Genomic DNA, 27,113 nt, shown 5'->3' with positions numbered 1-27,113 from the left:
GGAAGCGCTGGGAGGAGGTCGAATCGTTCAGATTTCTTACCGTCTCCTGATGCCAGAGAAGTAGATGACAGCTGAGTGTTAGAGCCAGCTGCAGCAAGTTCCTGTTTGTGCTGCGTGTAACTTGTGAAGAGAAATAGACAGAGAGAGGCGAGTAGTTTTTGTGTGCGAAAGAGAGAGCGCCTGTGCACTCACACTTGAAAGGGAGAGAGAGAGAGGGAGGGAGGGAGTTGTGTATCAATGAGAGAGCAGACAAGGGGGAGCAGCATTCCCCTAATATGAAGCAGGCGCCTGGACAGCAGCCTGCGCTCTCTCCATTGGGTAAGATGGAGCCCAAATCTCTGTTCAGCCTGCATAAAGCCCTGGCTCAGCCTGTGAAGATGTGCATGTTTGATTTCCCTGTCTCCATCCTGGATGATCTGGTAAGAGAGAGACTGCAGTCGTTTCATTCTGATTCACCTGGTGCGAGTTGGTGTGTGTGTGTGTGTGTTTTCATTTAGTATAAGTATGTGCTCACCCTTTGGCTGTATTCTGCTGTTTTCATGCATGCTGGATTAGAACCAGTGAGGACTTTAAGTGACGTGGTGTTTTCATGATAAAAGCATGTCAGTTCTTGCTGTTCCTGGTCACGAAATGGGTTACAACTAATCAATAACAGCGTTTGGAGTTAGTTGTGAATGTCTCATGCTCAATAGTGAGCTCTACTTTTGGCATACTGAACAGGATGTTGTTGCTATGCTGCCCGTGGCTGTTTTTTTTCTCTCTCTCTCTGGCACATTCCGGCCAGAGATGTTCAAGAATGATGTGTTACTTTTTCTAAGTGGCAGGTGTTTTGATGTGTCAGCACTTCTGCAGGTGTGAGTGTGCTTCTAGGTTACTGAGCCCTTCTTTATCGCATATCATATGGTCCACTTCAGTACTGCACTGCAACTGCTTCAAGTTTTATGAGTCATCTTGAAATGGATGTGATCCACTCTTGGTCGTGTAGGTTTTGTTTTGGATTTGTTTGAATAAATGTCAATGAAATGTTAGAAAAAGCAACTGGAATAATGACATGATGCTCATGTTTGTCCACATTCATTTAAAATATGTTAAAATGCACTTCATAGTATAGTGACTTAATGTAGGACGAGCATGTTTAAAATTTAAAAATGTAAATTAATTTCATTCACAGTAAAATTTTTATTAATGATCATAATCTTTTCAACAGCGATGTCTGATGACAGTGGTATCAGATTCACTTGTATCCATATCTCAGCCAGTAACTGTCTGTACTCATTTGTGACTGGACAGGGCTTTTGATATAGCTTCTTATTTGGCCTCAGTGGTGAGGAGAAAGCACTTTTAAATGCCAAGTTCTGAGTGTCAAAGCGTCTTAGGTTCGTAGTGGAGCGCCAGAGAATACAGCAGGGTAATAAAATAAGCCACAGAATGGTGTTTCTGTGGCACTCAAGAAAGGAAAGTATGTGAGCTCTCAGTGTGAAAAAGAATCTGAGGGTTACATACTACGTTGGGTCAGTGAATGGGTTCTTGACCTATTTTTGAAAAGAAGTTTGGTGACTTTCAATACTTAAAACTGTTGTTTTTGGTTGGATTGCACTCCCGAGAAGAGCTTTACACTGGCCTGTTATAGCAACATCATTGTTTTAAGCCACATAGACATGCATTGACAAGGTCTGGCTTCTTGAACATCAATATTCACCTGTGTGTGTGGTGTGTTTGTGGGTCAGGTTTCGTCTAGACCAGGGCTGTCCAAACTCGGTCCTGGAGGGCCGGTGTCCTGCAGAGTTTAGCTCCAACTTGCCTCAACACACCTGACTGGAAATTTCTATGCCTAGGAAGAGCTTGATTAGCTGGTTCAGGTGTGTTTAATTAGGGTTGGAGCTAAACTCTGCAGGACACCAGCCCTCCAGGACCGAGTTTGGACAGCCCTGGTCTAGACCTTTGACAGTCCATACTGCAGCTTATTCTAGCCAAGAACTGTCCATTTAACTAATGGCATGGCAGTGTCTGTGAAAGATTTGTACAGAAAACAAACAGAAAAACAGAGAGACTCTGAATAAGAGATTAATGACTGAATAAAGTACATAGACTATTTCATTTACAAAATGGAAATCTAGTTTTCCTGCTATACCTAAAATTTTTTTTAACTCTAAATAGCCTTCAAAGATCCTGACAAACTGTGTCAAATCCAGTGATTATTTCATATTATTTCACTATTTCTTATTAGTCTGGTACCTTGACTTTGTTTGACTTTATTTCCAAGAACTGATTTAAAAAAAAATAATAATAATAATTTTTATACCTGTGTGAAATCAGACTACATCAAAAATTAACAGTATTGTAGTAAAAATAAATTGAATCTAAAATAAGTAGTTTGTTGTAACTGGGTAAAAGAACATGTTTTGGTGGAGCCAGTATTAAAGGATACCGGAAGGTAAAATAATAACAAAATAAGTTTTTACAATGACATCCTGTTAACACCAGAAATTGCTCTTTGACATGGTTTGATTTCTTGTTGGAACAGAAAGCTGTCACACAGGTTTTTCGGTTTGTTTGATTGCTTCACTTGCAATTTCATTTTGTATGGGAATTCTACTGAATTCTCAGAGCAGCCTGTGCATCCCAGCCATTACAAATGATTTCAGAGTAACCTTGAGGGTGTTAATAGAAGAGCTTATGACAAAAACCTCAGCAAGCGTTGTAGTGTTCAGTGAGAGACAGTTGAGAGAGTGAGAGTTGTGTTACCGCGTTCCCTGCGTATTGATACAGCTGTTTGCGTCCACACGTGTCGGACAGGGCCAGTGTTTTGGGGTCAGCGAATGGCGAAGGAGTATTTTGCGCTTCCTATCTGTCACAAGATTAAGGATCTCTTGCAGTTGACACTAAAAAGTTTGAATTGAGAAGGTGATGTGTTGGAAAGACAGGTTTGATCAACTTGTTCAACTGATACGCTGGTGCGGCTTGGGTTGTGTTAATGTGAATGAAACTTTGTCCTGTGATTTGGAAGGTTTAGAGGAAAGAAAACAGGTAAGAACCATTTATTTCCTCTAATAGTCTACAAATGTATCTAGTTACCAGATCTGGTTTTAACAGATCTAGTTATATTAATGTAGATAAAATGAATGTTTTATAATTTCTTCTTAAGACAGTGGGCTATTATTATAAAGAAATCTGTTCAAGTCGGTACAAACTACAGTTTGAAATGTCCTTAAGGCGGTAGTGTTTGTGTGTGGGTGTGAATGGATACCAACGAGTGACAAGCTGCTTCCTGCTCATTTTAAACCAATCTTGGCTGTGTTAGTATCTTTCAGGTGCTTTCCACAGCCTGAGAAGTGCATACCTTAGGTCATTCTGTAGTTTGACATAGTAAAGAAAAAGAAAGAAAGAAAGAACAACATCAAGAAGTCAAATTTTCAAAACATTCTAATTAATCAGTCAGAACTGATGTGTTACATTTGTTCCTATTTGAAGTTGTGCACTCTCAAAATACATGTGTCCTTTCTCAGGATGACACAGGGTTGTTAGGAGAGGAGACTGGGTTCAGGGTGAATATTGTTTGCTAACACTTATGCGAGAACTCTGATGGCCTTGATTCCCGATAGTAGGAAGGATAATAGAAAAGTTCTTTAGCCCTGTTTAAGTGTCCAGTGGAAAGGGGCTTCCAGATCCTATAGTCACCTGGCTTATGATATGTCTGGGCAAAATGGCAAAAGAGATGAAATGAAGCTTCTACAAAGATTTATAAACCATGCTGGTGCTGTAAGAGAACAACAAGCTGTTATCAATCTCAGCAGAGAGCTGCGCAAATAGTGGTTGTGCAATTGAGTTCCAGCTGCGGCAGAGATAGCCTAAGTATACATGTTACAGCAATCCCAAATTTTTGGTGTCATGGGTCATTATTTCTGTTAAAGAAAAATATTGCATGGACATTTAGGTCCATATATATATTTGTTAAAAACAGTAATTTGTGAAATATTACAATTTAAAATAAATGTTTTTTATTTGAATATATTTGAAAATGTAATTTATTCCTGTGATGGCATAGCTGAATTTTCAGCAGCCATTACTCCAGTCTTCAGTCTCACATGATCCTTCAGAAATTACTTTTATATGTTGTTTTGTTGCTCAAGAAATATTTCTTTTTTTCAGTACTGAAAACAGCTGTGCTGTGTAATATTTTTGTGGAACCATGATACATTTTTTAGGATTATTTGATGAATAGAAGTTGAAAAGAACAGCATTTCTTTGGAATATAAATAGTTTGTAATGTTATAGATATATATTTTTGCAGAATAAAAGAAAAAAACCTACTCACCCTAAACCAAACTCCTCTGGAGGGTTTCAATTTCCTTAGGAGCTTTGCGTCAGTGTTGCAGTCATCCCCGAAGAATAAGTTACCAGTGTTTTCCAACGGAGGGCGCTATTAGTATACATTAATGCCAGGGTCATGGCATCATGCTGTTTTTTTATTTTTTTTACTGCTAACTAGGCTTGTAGCTCAACAAATATTTTGAGGTTGAAACAGGAATAACCTACGATTTAGGTTGTTCATATACAGTGTAGCTGTCCCAACAAATGATGGATCAGGAAGAAAATGTATTAACATGAGCCGGCCTACATGAAAAATCCACTTTGTTCAATTTGAGGATTATTTTAGTGGCATGATGTTAGCATAAAACATGGGCCCTTTAGCTCATTGTACCCTTTAGAGAACAAAGAATATAACTATAAATTGTAAAATATTTTAATCTAAATTATTGTTGTTGTTATTATCTATCTACACAACCGTTCAAACGTTCAGTAAGGCTTGTAATGTTTTTTAAAGAAGTCTCTTATGTTCATCAAGACTGTATTTATTTGATCAAAAATACAGAAAAAACAATAATCTTGCAAAATGTTATTACAATATAAAATATCTACAATATTACAATAATTAAAATCCGTGATGCAAAGCTGAATTTCCATCTGCCATTACTAAGTGTCACATGATCCTTCAGAAATCATTCTAATGTGCTGATTTATTATTAGAATTATCAATTTTGGCAACAGTTGTGCTGCCAAATATTTTTTTGGAAACTGCGATAATATTTTTCAGGATTCTTTGATGAATAAAAAGTTAAAAAGAACAGCATTTATTATTATTATTATTATTATTATTATTATTATTATTATTTAATTATTGAGTCACTTTAATTCATTTGAGCAAATCCTTTTTATTCACAAATACCTTTAATGTTTAAGCCATAAACTGAATAATGAATCATACAATAGTTTAGCATAATTATTTTAATTGCATTCGTTTATTTTTGGCATATGAAGTTACAATCAAGCGATTAAATGTGATATTTTTAGTAGCTCACAGCAGAGTTTCCCGGAACTTGACATCACGATTTTAGACATGGAAGGGGCGGGGCCTAGCGGCTCAGGGTATTCCCTTCAGCCAAACTCGCGCAGACAAACACTCGTTGGTAGCAGAAGTCTGGATGACAGGACATGGAGTCGGTTATAAAATAATACATCGTAAACAGAGGTCTTTTTACTAAACAGTCTTTTAGTAATGGTCTACATTATGGGGATGCAGTCGGACGCCCTCGGTGTCAAACCCTCGTCCCTGGACGAGCTGTTTGAGTCCAGCACATGGAAAATTAAAAACATTTGGGATGGGGTGAAGCTGGAGATCGCACCCGGAGATGGATGTCCGGTGGTCTTAAATAGTTTTACGCATTTGGACCCTGACCTGCCTGTCCTGGAGGTAATACACAGATTTAAACTAACTTATTTCCATTATTGTATGTATGTATAGAGAGAGAGAGAGAAAGAGAAAGAGAAAGAGAAAGAGGGAGACACACATAATGTGTGTGCGTGTAGATAGATAACTCCTACAATATCAATACAATATACTACAGTATTATACATATATTTAAAAAAAACTGACAGTAGTATTTAGAAATATTATTTTATTTTGTTAAAAATTACATTTTGTGTGCATTTCTGCTTTGAAATTCATGTTTTTATGATATATTAAGTTATATAGCTATATGTCTTACGCCAAGATAAATACGACAAGGCAGCGTAAATGCATTGCACAGAAATAAATGCACAGAAATCTCTTGTTCTCGATGGCCTACATGAAGTAAATCAAAACTCCACCATGATCTTGGCTAGAGCACTGGCACACTCTGTTTTCCTCTTATTCACTCCGTCTCCAACTTTCCCCTCTCTAATTCTCCTCAGAAAAGGCCATGGAAATAAAACAGTCAAATGAGAATCACGTTCCCTTTCATTTCAGGTAGCTTATTAAATGAAAACACAGCTTTTAGTTAAGGACGTGGAAAGAAATGCTGTAATATGGTATTCATTATCTAGGAATTTTGCTGACCTGTTAATACAATCCAATGTTATTGCTGTTCTGTTATTTCTATAGTTTGTTTATGATGAGATTGCCCACAATAGTGCAGATATGTTAGCTGAGAATGAATTATTATATTTGAGAACCTCTTATATAATACATGACAACACATTTACTTGTCAGTTGTGATGAAAGACTTTCATATTGATTTCCTATTTGTGACTTCTCAAGCTCTCCAGCGCAAAATGTTTTTCTTGGTGGTTTTTGAACGTGAGGAAATTATTTTATCGCCATGGCAGTTACACATTTTTTATGGTTGCTAGACTGTTACGCTAAACCTGTGATATCTGACTGTGGTTTGTGAACAACATGTCCTTTTTTTATCTTGCATTTCAATGGCAACAGCACATTGTTGTGACTTAACAGCAATTCACACCAAAACTTGTTTACGACGTTGAAGCTTTACTCCAGTCACGCGCAAAAAGAAGGTTCCAGTGTGTCACCAGCTGCTAACCTTCACTGGACTAAATCTAATCTGCTCTCATAATTAATTACACAATTAGTGATGGTTACATCTCCCATTCCACCCACTAGAGCCCTTCTCCTTTGTGGGTGCATTTGCTTTGACTTGTGGGTGCTGTTTGTTTTCCTTCCTCATTACAGAAATTAAAATGTCTTTTCCATCCATTTTAATGTGAAAATGGTTGACTCATCTGCTTACAGATGTCCAAAAAGTTGGCTCTAGGGTAACCAACCATGAGAGATGGATGGAGTAACTTTGCTGTAAATCCTTTTCTCTTATCTCTGTCTCTCTCATCCTCTTTCATTTATGGCATAGGTTGTAAACAATGGCACTGCAAGCAATTATCTCTGCTTTTATAGTGATTCAAGGCAGTCGATGGCTTGGCAAGAGTTCAGAATTGGTTACATGAGCCCTGAAGATCTAAACCAAATCAGCCAGATGTAAAAGTACCTAAATCTAATCTGCTCTCATAATTAATTACACAATTAGTGATGGTTACATCTCCCATTCCACCCACTAGAGCCCTTCTCCTTTGTGGGTGCATTTGCTTTGACTTGTGGGTGCTGTTTGTTTTCCTTCCTCATTACAGAAATTAAAATGTCTTTTCCATCCATTTTAATGTGAAAATGGTTGACTCATCTGCTTACAGACGTCCAAAAAGTTGGCTCTAGGGTAACCAACCATGAGAGATGGATGGAGTAACTTTGCTGTAAATCCTTTTCTCTTATCTCTGTCTCTCTTATCCTCTTTCATTTATGGCATAGATTGTAAAAAATGGCACTGCAAGCAATTATCTCTGCTTTTATAGTGATTCAAGGCAGCCGATGGCTTGGCAAGAGCTCAGAATTGGTTACATGAGCCCTGAAGATCTAAACCAAATCAGCCAGATGTAAAAGTACTCTTGTATAATGGATCATTACAAGCTCAATACATAGATCAGCTAATCTCTTAACATAACAGCTGCCATAAAGGATCCAGTGTAAGAGCTTACATGCTGTTATTGTCAGAAACGGACCACTTGTCAAAAAATTAGTGGGAGAAATTGTTATGATCAACTTGAAAGAGTGATTGATAGTTTGTTTACTCTAAAATGGGCCTCTGCATAGGCCTGTTGCAATAATCAATATATCGACTTATCGTGCAATATATGTACTTGACCGCAATCATTTTTGGTTACGCAATATATCGCCCATTATATTTACTTAAAAATCAATGTCACCATGTTTTGTACATTCCACTTGCGCTTGTGTCTTTTGCAGCTTCTCGTACATAACGTGGTGTAGTCATGAGGTGCTAGTTCAAATTTAAAAAATGCCTCTACAAAAAAAGTTTCACCTGCAGATATGGTCTTGCTTAGGGATCTGTGCCTTTGTGCATACGGACATCTGACTGCCAAGTAGGGATTGTGTTTTTCAGCAATAGTGTGCACGCTTCATTTACAGAGAAAAGAAGGTCAGGGAAAAATCAGTAGATGGAAAAATCTCCATACAAGTTCTTTGTGCATTTTTCTTTTTTTCTGCTTGTTACTTTGCACTTTTTGTTAGAAAATGTTTATTTACTATTTATTCAGGTTTTAAAAGGTATCTAATATTTTGATACTTAATTTCCATGATCTAAATATTCTTAAAAATGTAAAGTTTGTTGTCATTTAGAAGTGTGTTGGCCTTCTTGCATTATTATGCTGTTACATTATGATTATATATTCAGTGGCATAAAATGGTCTTTAAAATGACAATAATATCGCTTATCGCAATTATTTCTGGGGCAATATATCACACAACAAAAAGTTGTTATCGTGACAGGCCTACCTCTGCACATTAGCTTGACTGGCTTGAAGAATACTATTTGGAGCATGATTTGAGCAACAGAAGCTAATTCTGGGAAAATAATTGTTTTCATATTTTATAATCTTGACAGGTTGAAAAATGTAATCTTTCTGTATTCAGGTATATAGACTTCGATATCTATAGAAAATCCTGAGGCATATTTCCAAGATGTCCGTCATGTGTTTTAGATTTTTAAATATGGTCCAAGATACTGTCAGCCTGTAAAGAAAATAATATACAACATACACTGCTGATCAAAAGTTGGGGATCAGTAAGATTTTTTTTTTTAAATGTTTTTGAAAGAAGACACCAAGGCTGTGTTTACTTGATCAAAAATACAGTAAAAAACGTAATATTGTGAAATATTATTACAATTTAAAAGAACAGTTTCCTGTTTTTAGAATTTTTTTCAGCATCCATTACTTCTGTTTACTCCATCACTCCAGTTCATTATCCTTCAGAAATCATTCTAATATGCTGATTTGCTGCTCAAGGACCACTTAGTATTATTATTATTATTATCAATGTTGAAAACAATTGTGGTGCTTAATGTTTTTGTAGAAACCATAATAATATTTTTTCCAGGAGTCTTTGATGAATATACGTTTCAAAAGAACAGTATTTATTTGAAATAGAAATCTTTTTCAACATTATAAATGTCTTTACTGTCACTTTCGATCAGTTATTCAATTCATGCACGTAAAAAAAAAAAAACTGACTGACGCAAACTTCACTATTGTAAAGGTTCTTTGATTGTTTACCAGTGAACAGTGGCCATAGAATTGACTGGCACTTTTGTCACTGGGGTTTCACTTTAATACATTTTGTCATTGTTCTTCTCTGTTTGTTAAAAGTGTTTACAAATTCTGCATTTTTCTTAAAGAGGCCTTTGTGTGATAGATTGAATTCGGAACGTCATAATGGGGCCAGCAGAGCTGAGCTTTGTGTAATGAGAAGAACAGACAGGGGTTACACTGACACATACAGAGATGCTTTTGTCGTGAAAGATCTCTTGAATGGAAAGAGAGGGATGAGAGGGAGGAATAGTGGGATGGCAATGAAGAGAAAACAAGGATGTGAGAGGCAGGAAAGGGGAAAGTAACAGGAATACGTAGGTGTGCAGTGATGTAATTAAACAATTGTACAAGGCGTAAAATATAAATACTTAATACGCCACTGTTAAATCAGGTTTGTTAGGTTAAATTTAGAAAAGCAGCTCAACTAGTAAAGCATAGTGCTACTGATGCCAAGGTCATGAGTTCAGTTCCCAGGGAACACACATACTGATAAATTGTGTAGCTTGAATGCACTGTAAATCACTTGAAATAAATGGTCTGCCAAATTTTGGTGCACCAAAAATGAAAATTCATTATATGAAAAAAAAAATTGCCAGGACCTTTTTAACAAATCACATTTTGTGTTCCAAATAAAAAACAGAAACAAAAATATACATTTTGTTTACATATGTTGTTTTTCATATAGAATGTAGACCAATACATTTCTGCAATGTGCAGAAATGATCTGCTCTCAGAATAGTACCTTACATTCCTTATATCTTCATCTGCGATATACCAGAGCCAGACAGCAACCGCACTCAGCAGTTCTGAGCTGTAATCCGGCAGAGTCGGGTAAATCTTTTTCCAAGGCTTATATTGAAGAATTCCTTCCTTAGCTCTGCTAATCTCATTCTGTGCTGGAACAGATTTCACAAAAACCTTGGCACAACCAAAACACAGGCAAAAAAGCGACAGCAGCATCCAGTTATTATTAACAACATCCAAGCCAAAAATAAATACGGATAATGCCATTTATCAAATATAAAATAGTAACAGTGTGCAATCAATAAATAAAAGCTCATCAGAGGTTTATGATTATAATTAGCTCAGTGATGTTTTTTCCCCATTGTTTTGGTGAAAGTTGATGCTCAGTAAAAGCTGTAATATTACAAATACTTTTTAAATGAACGATTTACAATATAAAGTAATTTTTTTCTCTTGTAAGATACTTAAAAATGTAAATTATTTTTGTGATGGCAAAGTTACATTTTCAGCAGCCAGTCTTTAGTGTCACATGATCCTTCAGAAATCATTATTGTGAAAATCATGACACATTTTTTCAGGATTCTTTGATAAAAAAAACAGCGTTCATTTGAAATACACTTTTGTGTAACAATGTAATAATCTTGACAGTAAATTTAATGCATCCTTGCTAAAAACAAAACAAAACATTCATTTCGTTTTAAAAATCTTAGTGATTCCAAATTTTTAAACGCCATTGTATTTGAAAAATAAACCTGGAGTTTTAGTATTCCAACTGCATGCCAAGTTTATACCAACTGTCACATTATTTGTCTCTTACTTTGAACACAATAAGCCATGGTTCGAAGTCAGAAGTCGTCAGCAGGTGATAAAAAAAGAAAAGGTTGGAAACTTCCAGAATAAGGCGGATAAGAAGAGAAATCACATTTTCACCTTTCTCTGCCTTTTTTTCCACTGTAGATGTTTGCAGCAGTGAATCTGGCCATCACTCTATGCTGAGGTTTAATGTGCTGTAACCAAGTGTGCTGAAAAACCTACTGAGCAATGCCAAAATACACAGACTGCAGCTTCGCTCTGCGTATCCAGTCTCTCTCTAGGTTAATAACTCCTACAGGACTGTGAATCTTGAGAGAACATATGAAACATAATCCAAATCCATAACCCTCACGGCACAAATAAGCATTATTTTGCTCCTGACCATTACTAACAGAAAAGAGATTTGGTCGGAGCTTACAGTGGCTTAAGCTGTTATCTGTTCAAGGCATTTATAAATGTTGTATTACGAGATAAAATCATTCCCAGAGACAATATTTGTCACAGCTATGTGTCCTACCCAGCCAGACAATAAAAGCAAACATGTGCTGAGGTATTTAGACAATGCTATGACACATAATAAAAATATGAATGAATGTTAGCCTTTTGAAGCCAGGCTTATTAATGATCAGCAGGAGGACAAGCAGATTGATCACTGCTGCTTTAAATTCCTTTCATCTGACCTCGTCTATTTACTTTCTCACTTTATATTTTTACAACAGCAAAGCAGTTCGTGCAGGACGTGTTTTTGTATTATGCAGTTTTTTTAGTTTTACACCAGACGGACAGCAGTTTTTCAGCATTTCACGCCATGAGCAGCACATTCGCACAACACTTTCCTATGTTTAAAAACAGCTAGTTTTGCATTCAAAAAGATGCATTTTTCAAATTGAACTAGTCTTAACTTAATAAAACTAAACTGAACTAAAACTAAATAAAATGTGTGAATAGTTATGCCATGTCATGATAAACCAAGCTGTCAAAAACACAGCCTGTTGATATCTATTTTTAATATAATCTTGTTTTTCTTGATGTGAATAAGTTAAAGAGGACACGTAATAGGGCTTGTCCTCTAACATCTTTTAACTCCTCCGATTTTGGCAGGAGGAATTCTGCATTGTTTTTGTGTTTTCTTAATGTTGTTTGTGAAGGATACAGCTGTCTAGGAAGCTGTTACGCAGTAACTTTTCAGCACTCTTTGTCTTTTCACAGGAAACCCTGTGGCTTTAGTGGATCAGAGGCAGTCGAGGGGTTCACAGAGCACAGTAAATGCATTCTGTCAGGCTTTTTTGTGACTGTGATCACCTCATACAATAGCATTTTAAACAAATAGGTAAAATGCAAACCTGTGATTAGTGATAAACAATATTCTTTCACCATATAAACATTTGTTACGCTTTCTCTGACTGTCTGTAGATGTGAGGTGGATTTCCCCTTAGAAAGTACAGCTGAGTGTAGGTTCTGTTTCTGTTTTGAAACATCAGATGTCAGAGACGGACCTTTATAGTGCTCTGGTGTTGTGTCAGGCCCCCTTTTTTTCAGGCCTGTGTGGGTGATCCTACTATTGCCCATAAATTTTAACCTGAGTCAGAGGGGCTTTCCAAATTGTGTGTGAATTCACTTTTTGTTTTGCTTTATTGTTTTGCTGAGATGGTTTAATTCCCCTTTTCTGTATTTACTTGCACCAAGATAATCTGATAATATAATATAATGTTGTAATATAATACAGTGTTTCCCCTGCCATTATTTTAGGGGCACCCCCCACCCTGAAGGTCAAGTTAATTTTATTTAATTATATTTTCTCTATAGCGCCAGATCACAACAGAAGTCATTTAAAGTTACCTTTCTTATAGAATATGTCTATACCTTGTTCTTTCATTAAGCAGACTAAATAGCCTTATGTTATTTATCTTATTTACAGGACGGCATGTCATTTCAGTCTCTACGTTATGGTCGCGCTCTCTGCATCACACACAGCGGAGTTCCACCCGATCACACACAAGTGAGCCCACTCCCACTAGTATTTGTAAATATTTAAATATGAATTCTGCGTGTCTGTGTTAATGAATGGCGCAGCATGTCATACACAGACAGAAATGTAAATGTATTCACGGCAACCCGTCAAAATAAAAGTTCGGTTTAACTTGAGGGCATTGGCAGAAATATATTACTGTTGTTGAGTAGAATGTACGTAACAGACTGCTACTACTACTACTAAAATTATTAAAACTTTATTTTTAAGGAATAAGCATTCAATATTTCTTCAATGTTTTAATTGTAATATTAAATTACCTTTATTTTCCAACAAATTTAACTTGTTTAATTTTAATTACTTAAAAGGTAGATTAAATGAATGTTTTATGCCTTAAAACAAAATGTAAATACACAACACAGAATTTCTGAGCAAAAAAATCATAAGGCTATTGTAAGAATAAATGAAACTTGTTTTATGCTTTCAAATTAGACATGCTAAAACAGAATTTGGTTACAATAAAACATAAGGTTGGACAAATAAAACATTTCATAGGGCCCTAAACGTAATATTTGTTAAACTTTTAATAAATTGACGTTAAATTGTTTGTTTCGTGATTTTAATTAATTAGACATGCTTTTTGATTAATAAAATGCAATTCAACCATTAAAAAGGAGTCCCCCCCCCCCCAAGCCGTAAACCTAGGGGAAACACTGTAAAATAATATAGATGTGAGGTGGTTTACTTCCCCTTTTATTCATGTCTTCATTTATTTCATTTACACCAAGTCCATCTTTACATATAATATCATATATCATATCATATATCATATAATATTATGGCCACTCATCCAGGGTGTTTCCTTGCCTACAGCCTTGGATGGATTGATAATATAAGTCTATATCCACTTTTATTTATTTATTCATTTACTTCATCTTTGAATATTATATTATATTATATTATATAAATTGCCAAAATGTTTGTAATCATCAGAGGGAAATTGTCTCGCATCTTGTGTGTTTTACAGGTTTGTGTAACATATCTGAAACCGAAAGAAGCGTTGTTCCTTTTTTTGCCTATTGATGTACTTCCACAATACCACAGCAACGATATTTGACAGAAACTGTTATGTGGCATGCATGTTTGTGTGTTTGTTACCATAGCTACTCCTGGACAGAGCCCTGGGGTTGGGTTATCTGTTTAAGCAGTCATCTCCTGTAGAGAAGGCTGTTCTAATGTCCATGCACTGCCTCACACCCACACTTACACAGGATACACCCTCACACGATTGGCTCTCTGCCTAAGGCAAAGCTTACGGTCACTTCCCTCAGTTCCCTGAGAGTTCCCTCTTTCTTTCCATAATGACGTCAGGTACAGTACTTAAGTTAGTTACAAATTACTGACTGCAAACTTTCTCAACTTAGCGTTATATAATATGAGATCCCTACTGAATTAAAGCGTACAGTTATATTTTTAGTTTTCATAATCATTTATGTCAATCTTTTTTGGTCAGAGAGTGAATTTTGAAATTTAGACAATTTGTTTGCAGAATAAATCAGTCACAGGTGACACATATGTTTGCATTATGTTTCATCCATTTCAATAGGTGTCTGAGACCACTGTCGTACTGGCCAGAGAAAGCTGCTAAGTGCACATTTAAGATGTGGAGTTAAAGGGCTGGGTTAGCCATGTGACAGTGGCTGATAAAGAGCCACAATCTTGGTCTTGTGCGCTTGGTGTTAAGGCTGTGTGTGGATTAAGGAAATGAGCAGTAATCCCCAACTCCCCCTAAAGCCCCTGCTGTGCTAGAACTGTATGACCTTGTAAATTCACCAAATAAATGCAGTGAGAAGAATAGCACTTGAAAAATAATCAGTCATCTTTGCTGGCATTAGTTATTATAAGATGCTCTGTATGAGACTGAATGGTAGAATGTACTTCTGTATTGACTTATTATTATTATCTGGAATACTTGATTCTGATTGCTTAGTCACATTCGTCAGTGAAATATTTTTGCATAATGACCACAAAATTACATATTTAACAATTTTCTGCAATGAATATAATGCCAAGAATACTCAACCCCCTTTCTTTATCTGTAGAGCTCAGTTCAGGAGATCGGAGAGGAGGTAGAAGACGGAGCCATCTATACCATCACACTCCGAAAGGTGCAGCTCCACCAGACGGCTAGTAAGGGGCAGCGATGGCTGGGCGTGGAGACAGACTCTGCCCTCAGTTTGTACGAGACATGCAAGGGTCGGACTATTAAGGCTGGCACACTGGAGAAACTAGTGGAGTACATGGTTTTGGCTTTCAGAGGAAAGGACTATACATATGTCACTATTTTCCTCTGCACCTACCGAGCTTTTGCCACCACCAAACAAGTGCTGGACCTGCTGCTGAACAGGTAAACAAGCCATCAACCCCAAGTACTTTTGGAAATATAAAATCATACACTGTTATGTTACTTAAAATGCGTTCTTATCTATGTAAGGTATGCCAAAATGCATGATCAGCCAGTCTCAGGCAAGCCAAAACTCTCCTCAGAGGACCACACAGAGCTTAAAAAGTAAGTATTTGACTGAATTCAATTAATTTGGCTGCTGTTAAAAGAGAGTTTGTGAATTTTTATGTGAATTATAGTTACCATAGCAGACAATAATTATTTGTTTTGTTAATATTGGTTGTACTGTATATTGGTATATACTATACCACCTAATCGTGACTTAAAATAATTATTGGCTTATTGGTATCGCACAGAATTTTTATATTGATGCATTTTTATTTTTATGTGCATGGCAGTACTGTCTCATCTATCTTGGGTGCATGGCTGGATCAGTACTCTGAGGATTTCTGGAGCCCTCCTGACCACGAATGCCTGCTGAGCCTCATATCCTACTTGCAAATTAACTTCTCTGGATCAGACCTCGAGAGACGAGCCCATAACCTGCTGGAACACTTCCAGCATCGGCAACACACCGAGGTTGAGCTTGAAGGTACTGATGATGAAGTAACCCACTGAATCTCATATTAAAGGCTAAACAATTGAAAACCAGTCTTCCAGACTGATCGTTTGACAACTTGCCCCTTCTTTGCAGGTGATCTGTGCACCTGCCCCTTTGCCACACCAGAGGAGAGCAGCTTGGATGATGAATTCTCTCCCTCACACTTCATCTCCTTCAGTCCTGCCCTAGTCGCTGAGCAGTTAACAGTCATGGACGCGGTAAGAGATCAAAAATGTTCAATCTTTCCTAATGGCAAAAGTTTAAGCAATCTAGTGGTTGAGGTTCTGAGCTGGTTAAAGTGGGTTGCAAAAGAGTAGGCAAACTGGAGAGAGCATAAGGACCTTAACCTTTATACAAGCTGTTTAATCCCATGTTGCTTTATGGGGACTGTTTATGCACAAAGTATATGCTAGTCAGCAAGTTTTGGTAGATTTGAAGCATTTAAAGATTAAGGTCAGCTGAGAGAATTAAACCTGAGGAAATTATTTACTTGAGTCATTACATGCCATAAATGTAAATAAAGTTGTCCTGCAAAACATTCTCAAGGCTCAAATCAAATTAAACAGGTGAATGCAATTTAACATTGTATTTTACAGGAGCTGTTTAAGAGGGTTGTTCCATACCATTGTTTGGGTGGCATATGGTCCCAGCGAGATAAGAAGGGCAAAGAGCACCTAGCACCCACCATCCGTGCCACTGTTGCTCAGTTCAACAGTGTGACTAACTGTGTGATTGCCACCTGCCTGGATAACAGGTCTCTCAGACCCTTTCAAAGAGCGAAGCGCATTGAACACTGGATAGAAGTGGCCAGGGTGAGGCACCATTTTTTTTTTCATCATGGAATATAGTCAGAGGCACAAAATGCAACAGACTCTTTGGAAAAGCCTTTACCTACATTTCTGCAAAACTCCAAAATCATACATTTCACTACTTCACTACTACTTATTTTCGCTCAGCTCCATTGCACAGTACTATGTTATGTTACTCTTTTACCATAGTACATAATTTGTAAACTAATACATTTCTTCATTTTCATCACATAGCCAGCTACATGGCTTTTCTGACATAGTTGCCATAGGCATGTTTTACCAATGAGCTTGGGTTGCGAAAATGGGGTATGCACTGCATGGGGGTGCAACTCAAAAAGGGACGCCAAAATCATATCGAAGAAGCAACTCAAATGGTGAACCACAATTTTAATTCCTAAACCTAGGAATGCCCTAGTGACCACATTACAACACTCTGAAAACACCTAGCTACCACATATAAATTCTCTAAAAACACCCAAGGCAAGTTAGCATTATGGCAGCAAGTTTTGCATGGGCATGGGCCAATAGTTTTGCTTTATTATAGGAACACAAGACTTTGTATATATTGGGCATAATTTTATTCTCAAGCAGTCCATAAGTGTTATAGTTCATGAACATCTTTTTGTTTGTCTTGACATCAGAAATGTCGTATCCTGAAGAGCTTCTCTTCTCTGAAAGCCATCCTGTCCGCCTTGCAGAGTAATTCCGTCCATAGACTGAGGAGGACCTGGGATGATGTGTCCCGGTAAGAGTTTGAATGGATTTTTGTCAGTAATGATTAGCCAGAGTCAAGGATAATACTTTAGCATTAGCATTAGCCACTGATTAATAGTAGCATTCTTTGTGCTACCTGCTTATATGTTCAATCATACAAACCTTTAGTTAAAGCTCAACATTCTTTATCAAACACTTGTTTTATAGTGGGGCATTTGGTGAAAGAGGAGCAAACATTTTTAATGCTAGTTAATTACAGTGTTTGGATTTCACGTAGACGTAGCTGTTTGTAACTTGACCAATTTTCTTCTGCTTACAGGGAAAGCTATCGCACTTTCCAGGAGTTGTCTGAAATTTTCTCAGATGACAATAATTATTCCCTCAGCAGAGAGCTTCTCATTAAGGTGAGTAAAATGGTTGTTGAAGGGGTCCGCGTGTGTTTTGCACACCCAAAACGTTCCCAAAAGTTCCTACACACACAACTTTACCAATTGGGTGAAATTACACCATGAAATAAATAGATCAGAATAATAACAACAATAAACTGAACAGTTACACTTGTTACAATATAATACTGTTTTGATGTGTTTACTATTTGCAATGTATTTACTATTTTTCATTTTGGTTAATTATATTAAAACCAGTTAGGGTCAGTTTGACCCTCAAACATCATTATAATTATTAATAGTATATGGAACTTACAACAATTAAAAAAAAAACGTATTGTCCCCGTTTTTTGTTTTTTAAAGTTCATAACAATTAATTTAGTGATGTCTTGACGACTGAACTAGGAAATGTTTCTATTGCAAAGATCTAGTCACATTGTAAGTCACATGGTCAAACACCCAGCGTTTTTCAAATTTTTAAAAGTGCACTATAAGCCACCAACGTCCGCTATATCTGTTGTTGGGGGAAGACAGGATGTGGTTATGTCAGACTGTCATCCACAGGAAAGCTTAGTGACTTACCAGTCTTTTCATGGCCTGTAAAACTGTGTTTCTATAGCAGCCACAGGGTAAACAGAAAAGCCGTATTCAATTGCATAGTATGTGCAGCCTGCTGGCTTAACGTCTTGCTTTCTATGGCCTGCTGAGTTTTGTTGAGTAAAGCATCAAATGCCTTTGTTGCACTTTTCACTAGTTGGCATGCTTCTGCATTTGATAGACATCTTGAAAAGAATCCATTAGTGTTAAAAGCATTATGCAACTTTGAACAGTGAATTTTGCGCAGTAATTTTGTCCTCAGCTCTGCGGCTAGTCATACATGTTGTGTAAGATAAGACTCGTTTTCAGAGAATATATACCTTATATATGAGAATATGTACACCATATACTATTTGTTATACCGTATTACCATTGTTTATGCAACCGAATAAGTAATACTTTAAGGAAATAATACTTTTATTCTGTAAAGATGCATTAAATTCATCAAAAGTGACAGTAAAGAAAACATGTATAATGTAACAAAAGGTTTCCCTAAAAAAACCCTGAAAAAAGTATCATGGTTTCAACAAAAACTTTAAGCGTTTTAGCGATGATAATAATAAGAAATGTTTCAGCACATTAAAATGATTTCTGAAGGATCATGTGACCCTGACTGCTGAAAATTCAAAGTTTCAAATTTTTGCCATCACAGGAATAAATTAAAATATATTGAAATAGAAATTGTTCTTTTAATTTGTAATAATAATTCTAAATATTTCTGTTTTTACTGTATTTTCCATCAGATAAATGCAACCTTGGTCAGCAAAAAGACTTCAAAATCTTACAAACCCCAAAACTTTTGAACAGTAGTGTACATTCTCTGAAAATCAGTCTTACACAACTTCACATTATAATCAAGTAAATTGATCTTGTTTTGTTAGTGAAATTGACTCAGATAGACCTTGTTGTGGCAACCTGACGTTCCATGACACACAAATGTGACTCACAAAGTTTGAGAATTAAAAATAGGTTCAGTTGTATTGATGTTATCTAGAAATCTTCACAGCAGAAGTGACTTCTGAAACTTGCCTTGAAAATATAGCTGTCCCGCGATAGAGGGAAACCAAGCATGACGAAAGCTTTCCTTTACGCACATTCAACATTAGAGAGCAAACTAGAGCAGAACATCGTAAAGCATCCTTGGAATGTGCGCTGGGGCCGAGAACCTAGCATTCGCTGCTGTTCATTATGAGGGAATTCATTGGATGAGGTCACAGGCCTTATGTACACCAGATAAACGCCCCTCTTTAACACCTAAGGGCTTCCCCAGGGTGTTGCCTGGCTCAATCACTAAACACCATACAGTCAATCTCCACGTTCATTCTGCGTCATGGTATATCATGACAGTGCAGTCTTAAGATTCCACTTTGACAGGCTTATCTGCCTTCAGGTTATACCGCTGCTAATACTGCGTCAAAGTAAATGCTTTCCCTTTTGAGACCCAAAATGATGATTTGAAACTGATGTCTCCACAGGAGGGCACCTCCAAATCTGCCATCGTCGAGATTAACCACAAAGGAGCACAGAGAAGACACCAGCAGCAAAGAGACATGGTATGTACAGTACAGAAATAAATGTCACATATGTCAGTTGAACTTGATATTTATTGAACAATAGTGCCCTCTTATGGTCAAAACGGGTCAGCTATTCCATTTGTAAGTTTCACAAGAAACTGTCCTTAATGGAATTGTAAACTGTTTATTTAGTGTCTTTCTTCTTCTTCCTGCTGTTTAGGGTGTTGTACAAGGAACTATTCCATACCTTGGCACTTTTCTGACTGATCTAGTCATGTTGGATACTGCTATGAAAGACCATCTTGAGGTGAGAGTTCAGTGGAGCTATGTAATATTTTTAGTAATTAGTAAATATCCTTTTATTTCTTTTAGTTCACTTATATATATATTTTTTCCAGGTTGGGCTGATCAACTTTGAGAAGAGAAGGAAGGTGAGTCACAGAGGAACAATATTGGAATGTATTTAAAAAAATAAATGTCCAGTTAATAAACAATAAAACACTGACAGCCAATCAGAATCCACCTGAGTTTAATGATCTCACAGATTTAACGCAGCACATGACATAACTGCCCACACTTAAAATAAACAGAATGTTATTGCCTGTTGGTGTGGGCGCAAATATGTGACTCTGGAGCACAAAACCAGTATAAGTCACAAGGGTATATTTGTAGCAATAGCCAACAATACATTGTATGGGTCAAAATTATCACATTTCTTTTATGCCAAAAATCATTAGGGTACTCAGTAAAGATCGTGTTCCATGAAGACATTTAGTACATTTCAAGAGAAGGAAGGTGAGTCACAGAGGAACAATATTGGAATGTATTTAAAAAAATAAATGTCCAGTTAATAAACAATAAAACACTGACAGCCAATCAGAATCCACCTGAGTTTAATGATCTCACAGATTTAACGCAGCACATGACATAACTGCCCACACTTAAAATAAACAGAATGTTATTGCCTGTTGGTGTGGGCGCAAATATGTGACTCTGGAGCACAAAACCAGTATAAGTCACAAGGGTATATTTGTAGCAATAGCCAACAATACATTGTATGGGTCAAAATTATCAAATTTCTTTTATGCCAAAAATCATTAGGGTACTCAGTAAAGATCGTGTTCCATGAAGACATTTAGTAAATTTCATATCGTAAATATATCAAAATTAAATTTTTGATTAGTAATATGCATTGCTAAGAACTTCCATTTGGACAACTTTAAAGGCGATTTTCTCAGTATTTTGATTTTTTCTTGCACCCTCAGATTCCAGATCTTCAAATAGTTTTCAGCTTTCAGATGATGTATAAATCTCAATTTCAAAAAATGGACCCTTATGACTGGTTTTGTGGTCCAGAGTCACATATAGTTTTCATCATTCTTGGCCTTAAGAGGAACACTTTTAATGAAAAATATCAATAAATAAATACACAAGTAAACAAAATGAATAAAAGTAAATAAATGAAGTGCATTGTTTTTGTTTATTTGTTTAGGAATTTGAAGTGATTGCTCAGATCAAGTTGCTGCAACTGACATGCAATTATTACAACTTCATCAGAAACCAGCGCTTCATTGAATGGTTCAAGAGGGTGGAGAGACTTACAGAGACTGAGAGGTGAGAAAGACAAAATATGAATATATAGGATATATGATATGAAAACAAATGATTTGAGACCCAAATACACAGATATACGGACAGTGTTCTATGATCAAATACAGCAGATCCATCAGACATTTAAAACTCTCAAAGCAGGAGAAACTGCTGTATGTTAGGAGAACAGAAGAACTGCTGTGTGTTTGCTGCTCAATATGTGTCTGCCTGTCACCATAGAAGAGAAAACACTCACCCTGCTCTGATCTGATGTTTCCAGCACGTCTACAATATATTATGCCTAATTACTGTATTATATTACTTAGATGTATATTTTGCTTCTGTAAATCTGTCTAATCCCTTATTTTATTTGTATTTCTAGTTTATATACTTACATTAGTAATTCATTTTGCACTACATGCTTAATACTTTCTATATATTATTATTATTACTATTATTCTTTTTCTTTCTGTTAATACATATGTGTACTATTTGTAAGCAGTCCAGCTGCAATTGCTTTGGCAATACAAATGTATAATTTTTGTCATGCCAATAAAGCACTCTTAAATTAAATAAAAATGGAATAATAATGTAAGATATTTTCTGCATTAAATATCTACGGTTTCTTTTCTATTTCAGCTACTCTATGTCCTGTGATATCGAGCCGCCATCTGAGTCAGTGTGCAAAAAGAACGGGGGCATCATCAAACGCATGAGCGAGGAGTCTGGTTACAGCAGTGCAGGGACGTCACACTCCAAGTACTTTGAGCAGCTGCGCTTAAGCCAGTTCAAAGACAGCTTCAAAGATGGAGCAGATTCCCTCAGCCTCACCTCAGCGGGATCCAGCGGCTCAGACGCAGAGGAGACGAGTCTCAGTCTGCTGAACTCCCCAGAAACAGGAAGTCAAAGAGTAAGGCCATATTGTTTATTTACAGACCTAATAGTATGCTTAGTAAACATTGTTTAGATTTAAAATTCTGTGATTGCTGGCAGTGATACAGTATATACCAGTGCCATACCTGTTATTGGTCAAGATTAAAGATTTTTTAATTTGAAGATATCAACTGATGATGAGATATCGTCTAATGCTCACTATGCGTAAATTCACCTAAATTCAATTACTGATATCACTTTACAGTGTATTATTTTTAATTTATTTAGATCAATTATGTGACCCTGAACCACAAAACCAGTCTTAAATAGCACGGGTATATTTGTAGCAATAGCCAAAAATACATTGTATGGGTCAAAATTATTGATTTTTCTTTTATGCCAAAAATCATTAGGATATTAAGTACAGATCATGTTCGATGAAGATATTTTGTAAATTTCCTACCTTAAATATATCAAAACTTAATTTTTGTTTAGGATTATGCATTGCTAAGAACTTAATTTGGACAACTTTAAAGGCGATTTTCTCAGTATTGTGATTTTTTTGCACCGATTCCAGATTTTCAAATAGTTTTATCTCGGCCAAATATTGTCCTATCCTAACAAACCATACATCAATGGAAAGCTTATTTATTCAGTTTCCAGATGATGCATAAATCTCAATTTCAAAAAATGTACCCTTATGACTGGTTTTGAGGTCACATATAATAGTTTTCTAATAACCATATAAATATATGTGTGTGTGCTTTATTTTTTATTTATTTACAAAATATAATAGTTTTATACCAACCACACACACACATATATATATATACATTTATGTGTATATATATATATTTTTTTCCTAGTATGCATAGTGACTCTGTAATAACCTGACTACTGAATCCTTCTCCAGACATCCACACCAACTGTGAAACACTCTACATCAACCTCAGATACAGGGGAGCTTGCATCTGATTCCTCTTCCAAGGTATTTGCATTTTCTTAAGCATGTTTGTCATTTAAATTGAAATATAATACTTGCTTTTATGAGCTTTAAACATATTCATTCATTTCTATATTTTCCAGCTTTGGGAGTCGTCCACTCCTTCATCTTTGGAGGCCTCTGGATCAGGCTTGGGCTTGGAGTCTGGCTGCAGTAGCTCCACCTCCTCTTCTTCATCCTCAGTCTCCACCTCCACAGGGCAGACCTTCCATTTTCACAAACGGTCGGTCTCTGGTGTCTCTGACTACTCGTCTCTCTCACTGCCGCTGTACAACCAGCAGGTGAACGACTGCTGCATCATCAGAGTCAGCCTTGACACGGACAACGGCAACATGTACAAGAGCATCCTGGTGAGTGAGAGACATTATGGGAGATAGACAGAGATATATAATGAAGAAAAGATAGTGAGGTAGAAGGAAAATTAATCTTGATGATTGTGTTTTGCAGGTCACTAGCCAGGACAAAACCCCAGGTGTCATTAGGAAAGCCATGGCCAAGCACAACCTGGACAATGACAAGTCAGAAGACTATGATCTGTTACAGAGGGTCTCCAAGCATAAAGGTAAAAACCTGAAACAGGAAGTTGGGGCTGGAAATATCGAAGAGCTTGTTCTTTTTAGGGATATATTGGTACATTATCAGTTACTGGCAGATATTAGAGATTTTATTTTTAATTTATCAGTATCTGATGCTTTTTTATGGATATTTAATGTTTTTTCCACTATTGTTACATTTAAATTACCTTAGCCATCATCTAAAGCTCTCTTTATTTAATATTTAACCAATTATTTAATAACACTATACAAATTAATATCCATTTTTAACACTATACATTATAATGTTGCCTTTTTAAAAACTTTTTTTTATTTGTTTAGACTAATTAGTTTGACATTTTAATATCCGATATTTATCGGTTATCGGCCATAAATGAAAATAATTATTGGTTAATCAGTTTCGGCTGAAATTGTACTATCAGTGCATCCCCACCTTTTGTTTTTTTAATCACCAATAGTCTTTGACAGTCTGTCAAAATCTTGATTTGTGCATTGCTATTGCTAGATGATGGCGGGTTGTATTTATCAGACAAAAACATTTTGTTTAGATGTCCATTTTAGGTCCAATTTCCAGGAAAAATAAAGGCTGTAATTTCAAATGTATATATATCAGATAAATGTGTAGTTACCTTTTTAAGGCCCATTCACACCAAGGACAATAACTATAAAGATAACGATAAAGATATAGTTCTAAAAATTGTTCTCGATATTAAAGAATAGCAGAGTCGTCGTCACCGATAGCCTCGTGGGCAGCACGTTGACATGTAGTGCCATTGCGCTTCGGGCGTCCCGTGTTCGAGTCCTGGCTCGCGGACCTTTCCCGATCCCATCCCCCCTCTCTCTCCCACTTCGCTTCCTGTCTCACTACTATCCTATCAATAAAAGGCAAAAACGCCAAAAATAAATCTTAAAAAAAAAAAAAGAATAGCAGAGTCCACACCATAACTATAACAATAAAGACAAAGAGAAACGATATCATTGGAATCACTTTCAAAACGATTTTTCTCCAGCTGATGAACGATAAAAAATTGACAGCCTATCAGAATCCATCCTGCTGTAACGAGCTCAAGAATTTAACGCGGAAGACTAACATGCGCTTAAAATAAACAGACGATATGGTTCGCTGGTGTGGACGCTAATATCGTTATAGTTATCGTTCTTGGTGTGAACGGGGATTTAGAGTGCATTACAATTTAAATAGTCTGAAATCTAATACACATGCACTAAAAGCTGCAAAACTGCAGTTCTAATTTTGACAGTATTTTCAATTCCCGGTTAGGCTTGTTGATATTTCTAACCTTAATTTTTTTCCCTCCACAGAACTTAAAATCCCAGATAATGGAAACGTTTTCTACGCCATGAACTCATCTGCCGACTACGACTTCTTGCTGCGAAAGCGTGGCGTCCCCAAAACCTGCCGCTCAAAGAGCTCGCCGAGCCTGACTCTACCACGCATGAAGCAGAAAGGGTTCAAAATACCCAAGGGCTTCTTCTGAAAGCGCTCTGCCAAGTGCTGTTGGACATTACCAAGAGTCACTTTAACCCGACAGTGTTATCTGGATCTTTTATCCAATGGATTAATTGCATTATTAAGATGCTCGTTTCTTGCAGGAAGCTGTCCCTGTGTTTCCTGTCCCTACGGACTATACGACAGGCACAGGAGGACCACTGTGGTTCTTACAAGGTTTGCCTTAAGACTGCACATAAGAGGCACACAGTGTGGGAAGCATTTACCAGTCGTTCACACATGAGCACACTAAACAAAGACATTTCAAGCACTTTAGACAGGTCCTAAAAGCAGGAGAGTAGTGATGTGGTCCTTGGTCCTTTTCAAATTCAAAGTGGATTTTCTATTGATTCATCTTCAAACAGAATCTCCCTTCGGACTCAATAGCAAAATTTGCTCACAGTATGGCTACAGTATTACATGTACAGTAAAACCATGTAAATTGTATAGTCCTTTGTTGCTTTTTGTTCTTTTACGTGGCTGTTTTGACGGTTGCTGCTGCCAGTTTTCCTGTAACTGATTACAAACTGAAACTAACCTTTCAGGCAATAATCGGATCATGCAAGACTGAAAGATTCTCGTTTGACTGCTAACTGACTTGATTAAAGTCACATTTGAGCATGAGGAGATGACAGGTCTGGGCTGCAGGATTTATTTAAGGTTATTAAATAACCATAAATAATATTGCTTGTGCTTATTAATGTATATAAATGCAAATGTTGCTAAGACTTAGAAATATATCAATGCCAAAGCCGTTCTCTTTTATTTGCAGCTGGCCTCTCTCTGTGATTCACATTATAACGCTGTAACTCTACAGAAAGGCTTTTTTGTACCAAACACTGTGAGTGGCTTCACCCTGCTAAGCCTTTTTGCATTGTGCATTAAATCCATGTGTGCTTTCTTACCATGTGATCTAATATGATGAGCAGAAATTTCAGGAGAGATTTCAGATGTGTTTACTCAGCCAGAGGTGAATGTTAGTGTGTGTGTGTGTTTTCATTTGAGAGAAATGATATAGAGGAATTTATATTGTAATAAGATTAAAGAAATACACCAAGCATTTTCTGGTTGGTTTTCTGCTACTATGCCAACTATATAGCTGAACTGGAACAAAATATAGATTGTGCGTAATTTATGATTTATGGAAAGATTCAAATGCATGGAGAAAATATATGCCAATGGTGATTTCACGGTTAAAAATGTCTTCTTGACAAATATGCTGTCAGGAAACTACAACCATGAATACCTGCAGCTTGTCATTCAACACGTGCCATATCCAGACTTCATTTTGTATTTGTCCCCTTTTTACCCTTTTGTATGTCTGAATCTAACTCTGAATGTTAATGTCAAAGTTTGAATGTTGAATTCCAGTTTGTGCCATTGCCCCATTTTTATTTATTTATAAGATTGTAATTGTTTTATTTATAATTTTATTGTTGTGAATATAATTAATAAATGTACCTTTGTATGTACAGACAAGCACTACATTTTTTAAGAACTTACAAATAAATGTGGAGGGCGCTGAGACCCCAGAACTTGA

At 36.5% G+C, this 27,113-nt stretch overlaps 1 protein-coding gene across 3 annotated transcripts; it reads left to right on the top strand.

The window, feature by feature from the left end:
- LOC107602853 (ral guanine nucleotide dissociation stimulator-like) lies at positions 1-27,113 on the top strand. Of its 3 annotated transcripts, none has more exons than XM_016295454.1 (17): positions 1-419; positions 15,124-15,428; positions 15,516-15,590; positions 15,824-16,017; positions 16,120-16,244; positions 16,623-16,838; positions 17,477-17,580; positions 17,869-17,953; positions 20,008-20,085; positions 20,267-20,353; positions 20,445-20,477; positions 21,539-21,660; positions 22,276-22,546; positions 23,423-23,497; positions 23,596-23,862; positions 23,960-24,074; positions 25,387-27,113. In XM_016295454.1, the coding sequence occupies exons 1-17, from the start codon at positions 276-278 to the stop codon at positions 25,560-25,562; spliced, it is 2,472 nt and encodes an 823-aa protein (XP_016150940.1). In that variant the 5' UTR covers positions 1-275; the 3' UTR covers positions 25,563-27,113. The 3 variants fall into 3 exon arrangements, with proteins under 3 accessions (XP_016150940.1, XP_016150941.1, XP_016150939.1); XM_016295455.1 differs by lacking the exon at positions 1-419 and adding an exon at positions 2,627-3,027; XM_016295453.1 differs by lacking the exon at positions 1-419 and adding an exon at positions 5,225-5,752.

This window comes from Sinocyclocheilus grahami, unplaced genomic scaffold, assembly GCF_001515645.1.
Source record: "Sinocyclocheilus grahami isolate Dianchi unplaced genomic scaffold, SAMN03320097.WGS_v1.1 scaffold336.1, whole genome shotgun sequence".
NCBI lineage: Eukaryota > Metazoa > Chordata > Actinopteri > Cypriniformes > Cyprinidae > Sinocyclocheilus > Sinocyclocheilus grahami.
This window is presented reverse-complemented; position numbering and strand designations above follow the sequence as displayed.

What these genes read in the sequence shown, in the direction of transcription:
- LOC107602853 (XM_016295453.1), top strand. Translation starts at nt 5,558, where the DNA reads ATGGTCTACATTATGGGGATGCAGTCGGACGCCCTCGGTGTCAAACCC. An exon ending in GCAGAGAGCTTCTCATTAAG is followed by an intron (nt 17,954 to 20,007) that starts GTGAGTAAAATG and finishes ATGTCTCCACAG; the next exon opens with GAGGGCACCTCCAAATCTGC. An exon ending in ACTTTGAGAAGAGAAGGAAG is followed by an intron (nt 20,478 to 21,538) that starts GTGAGTCACAGA and finishes TTATTTGTTTAG; the next exon opens with GAATTTGAAGTGATTGCTCA.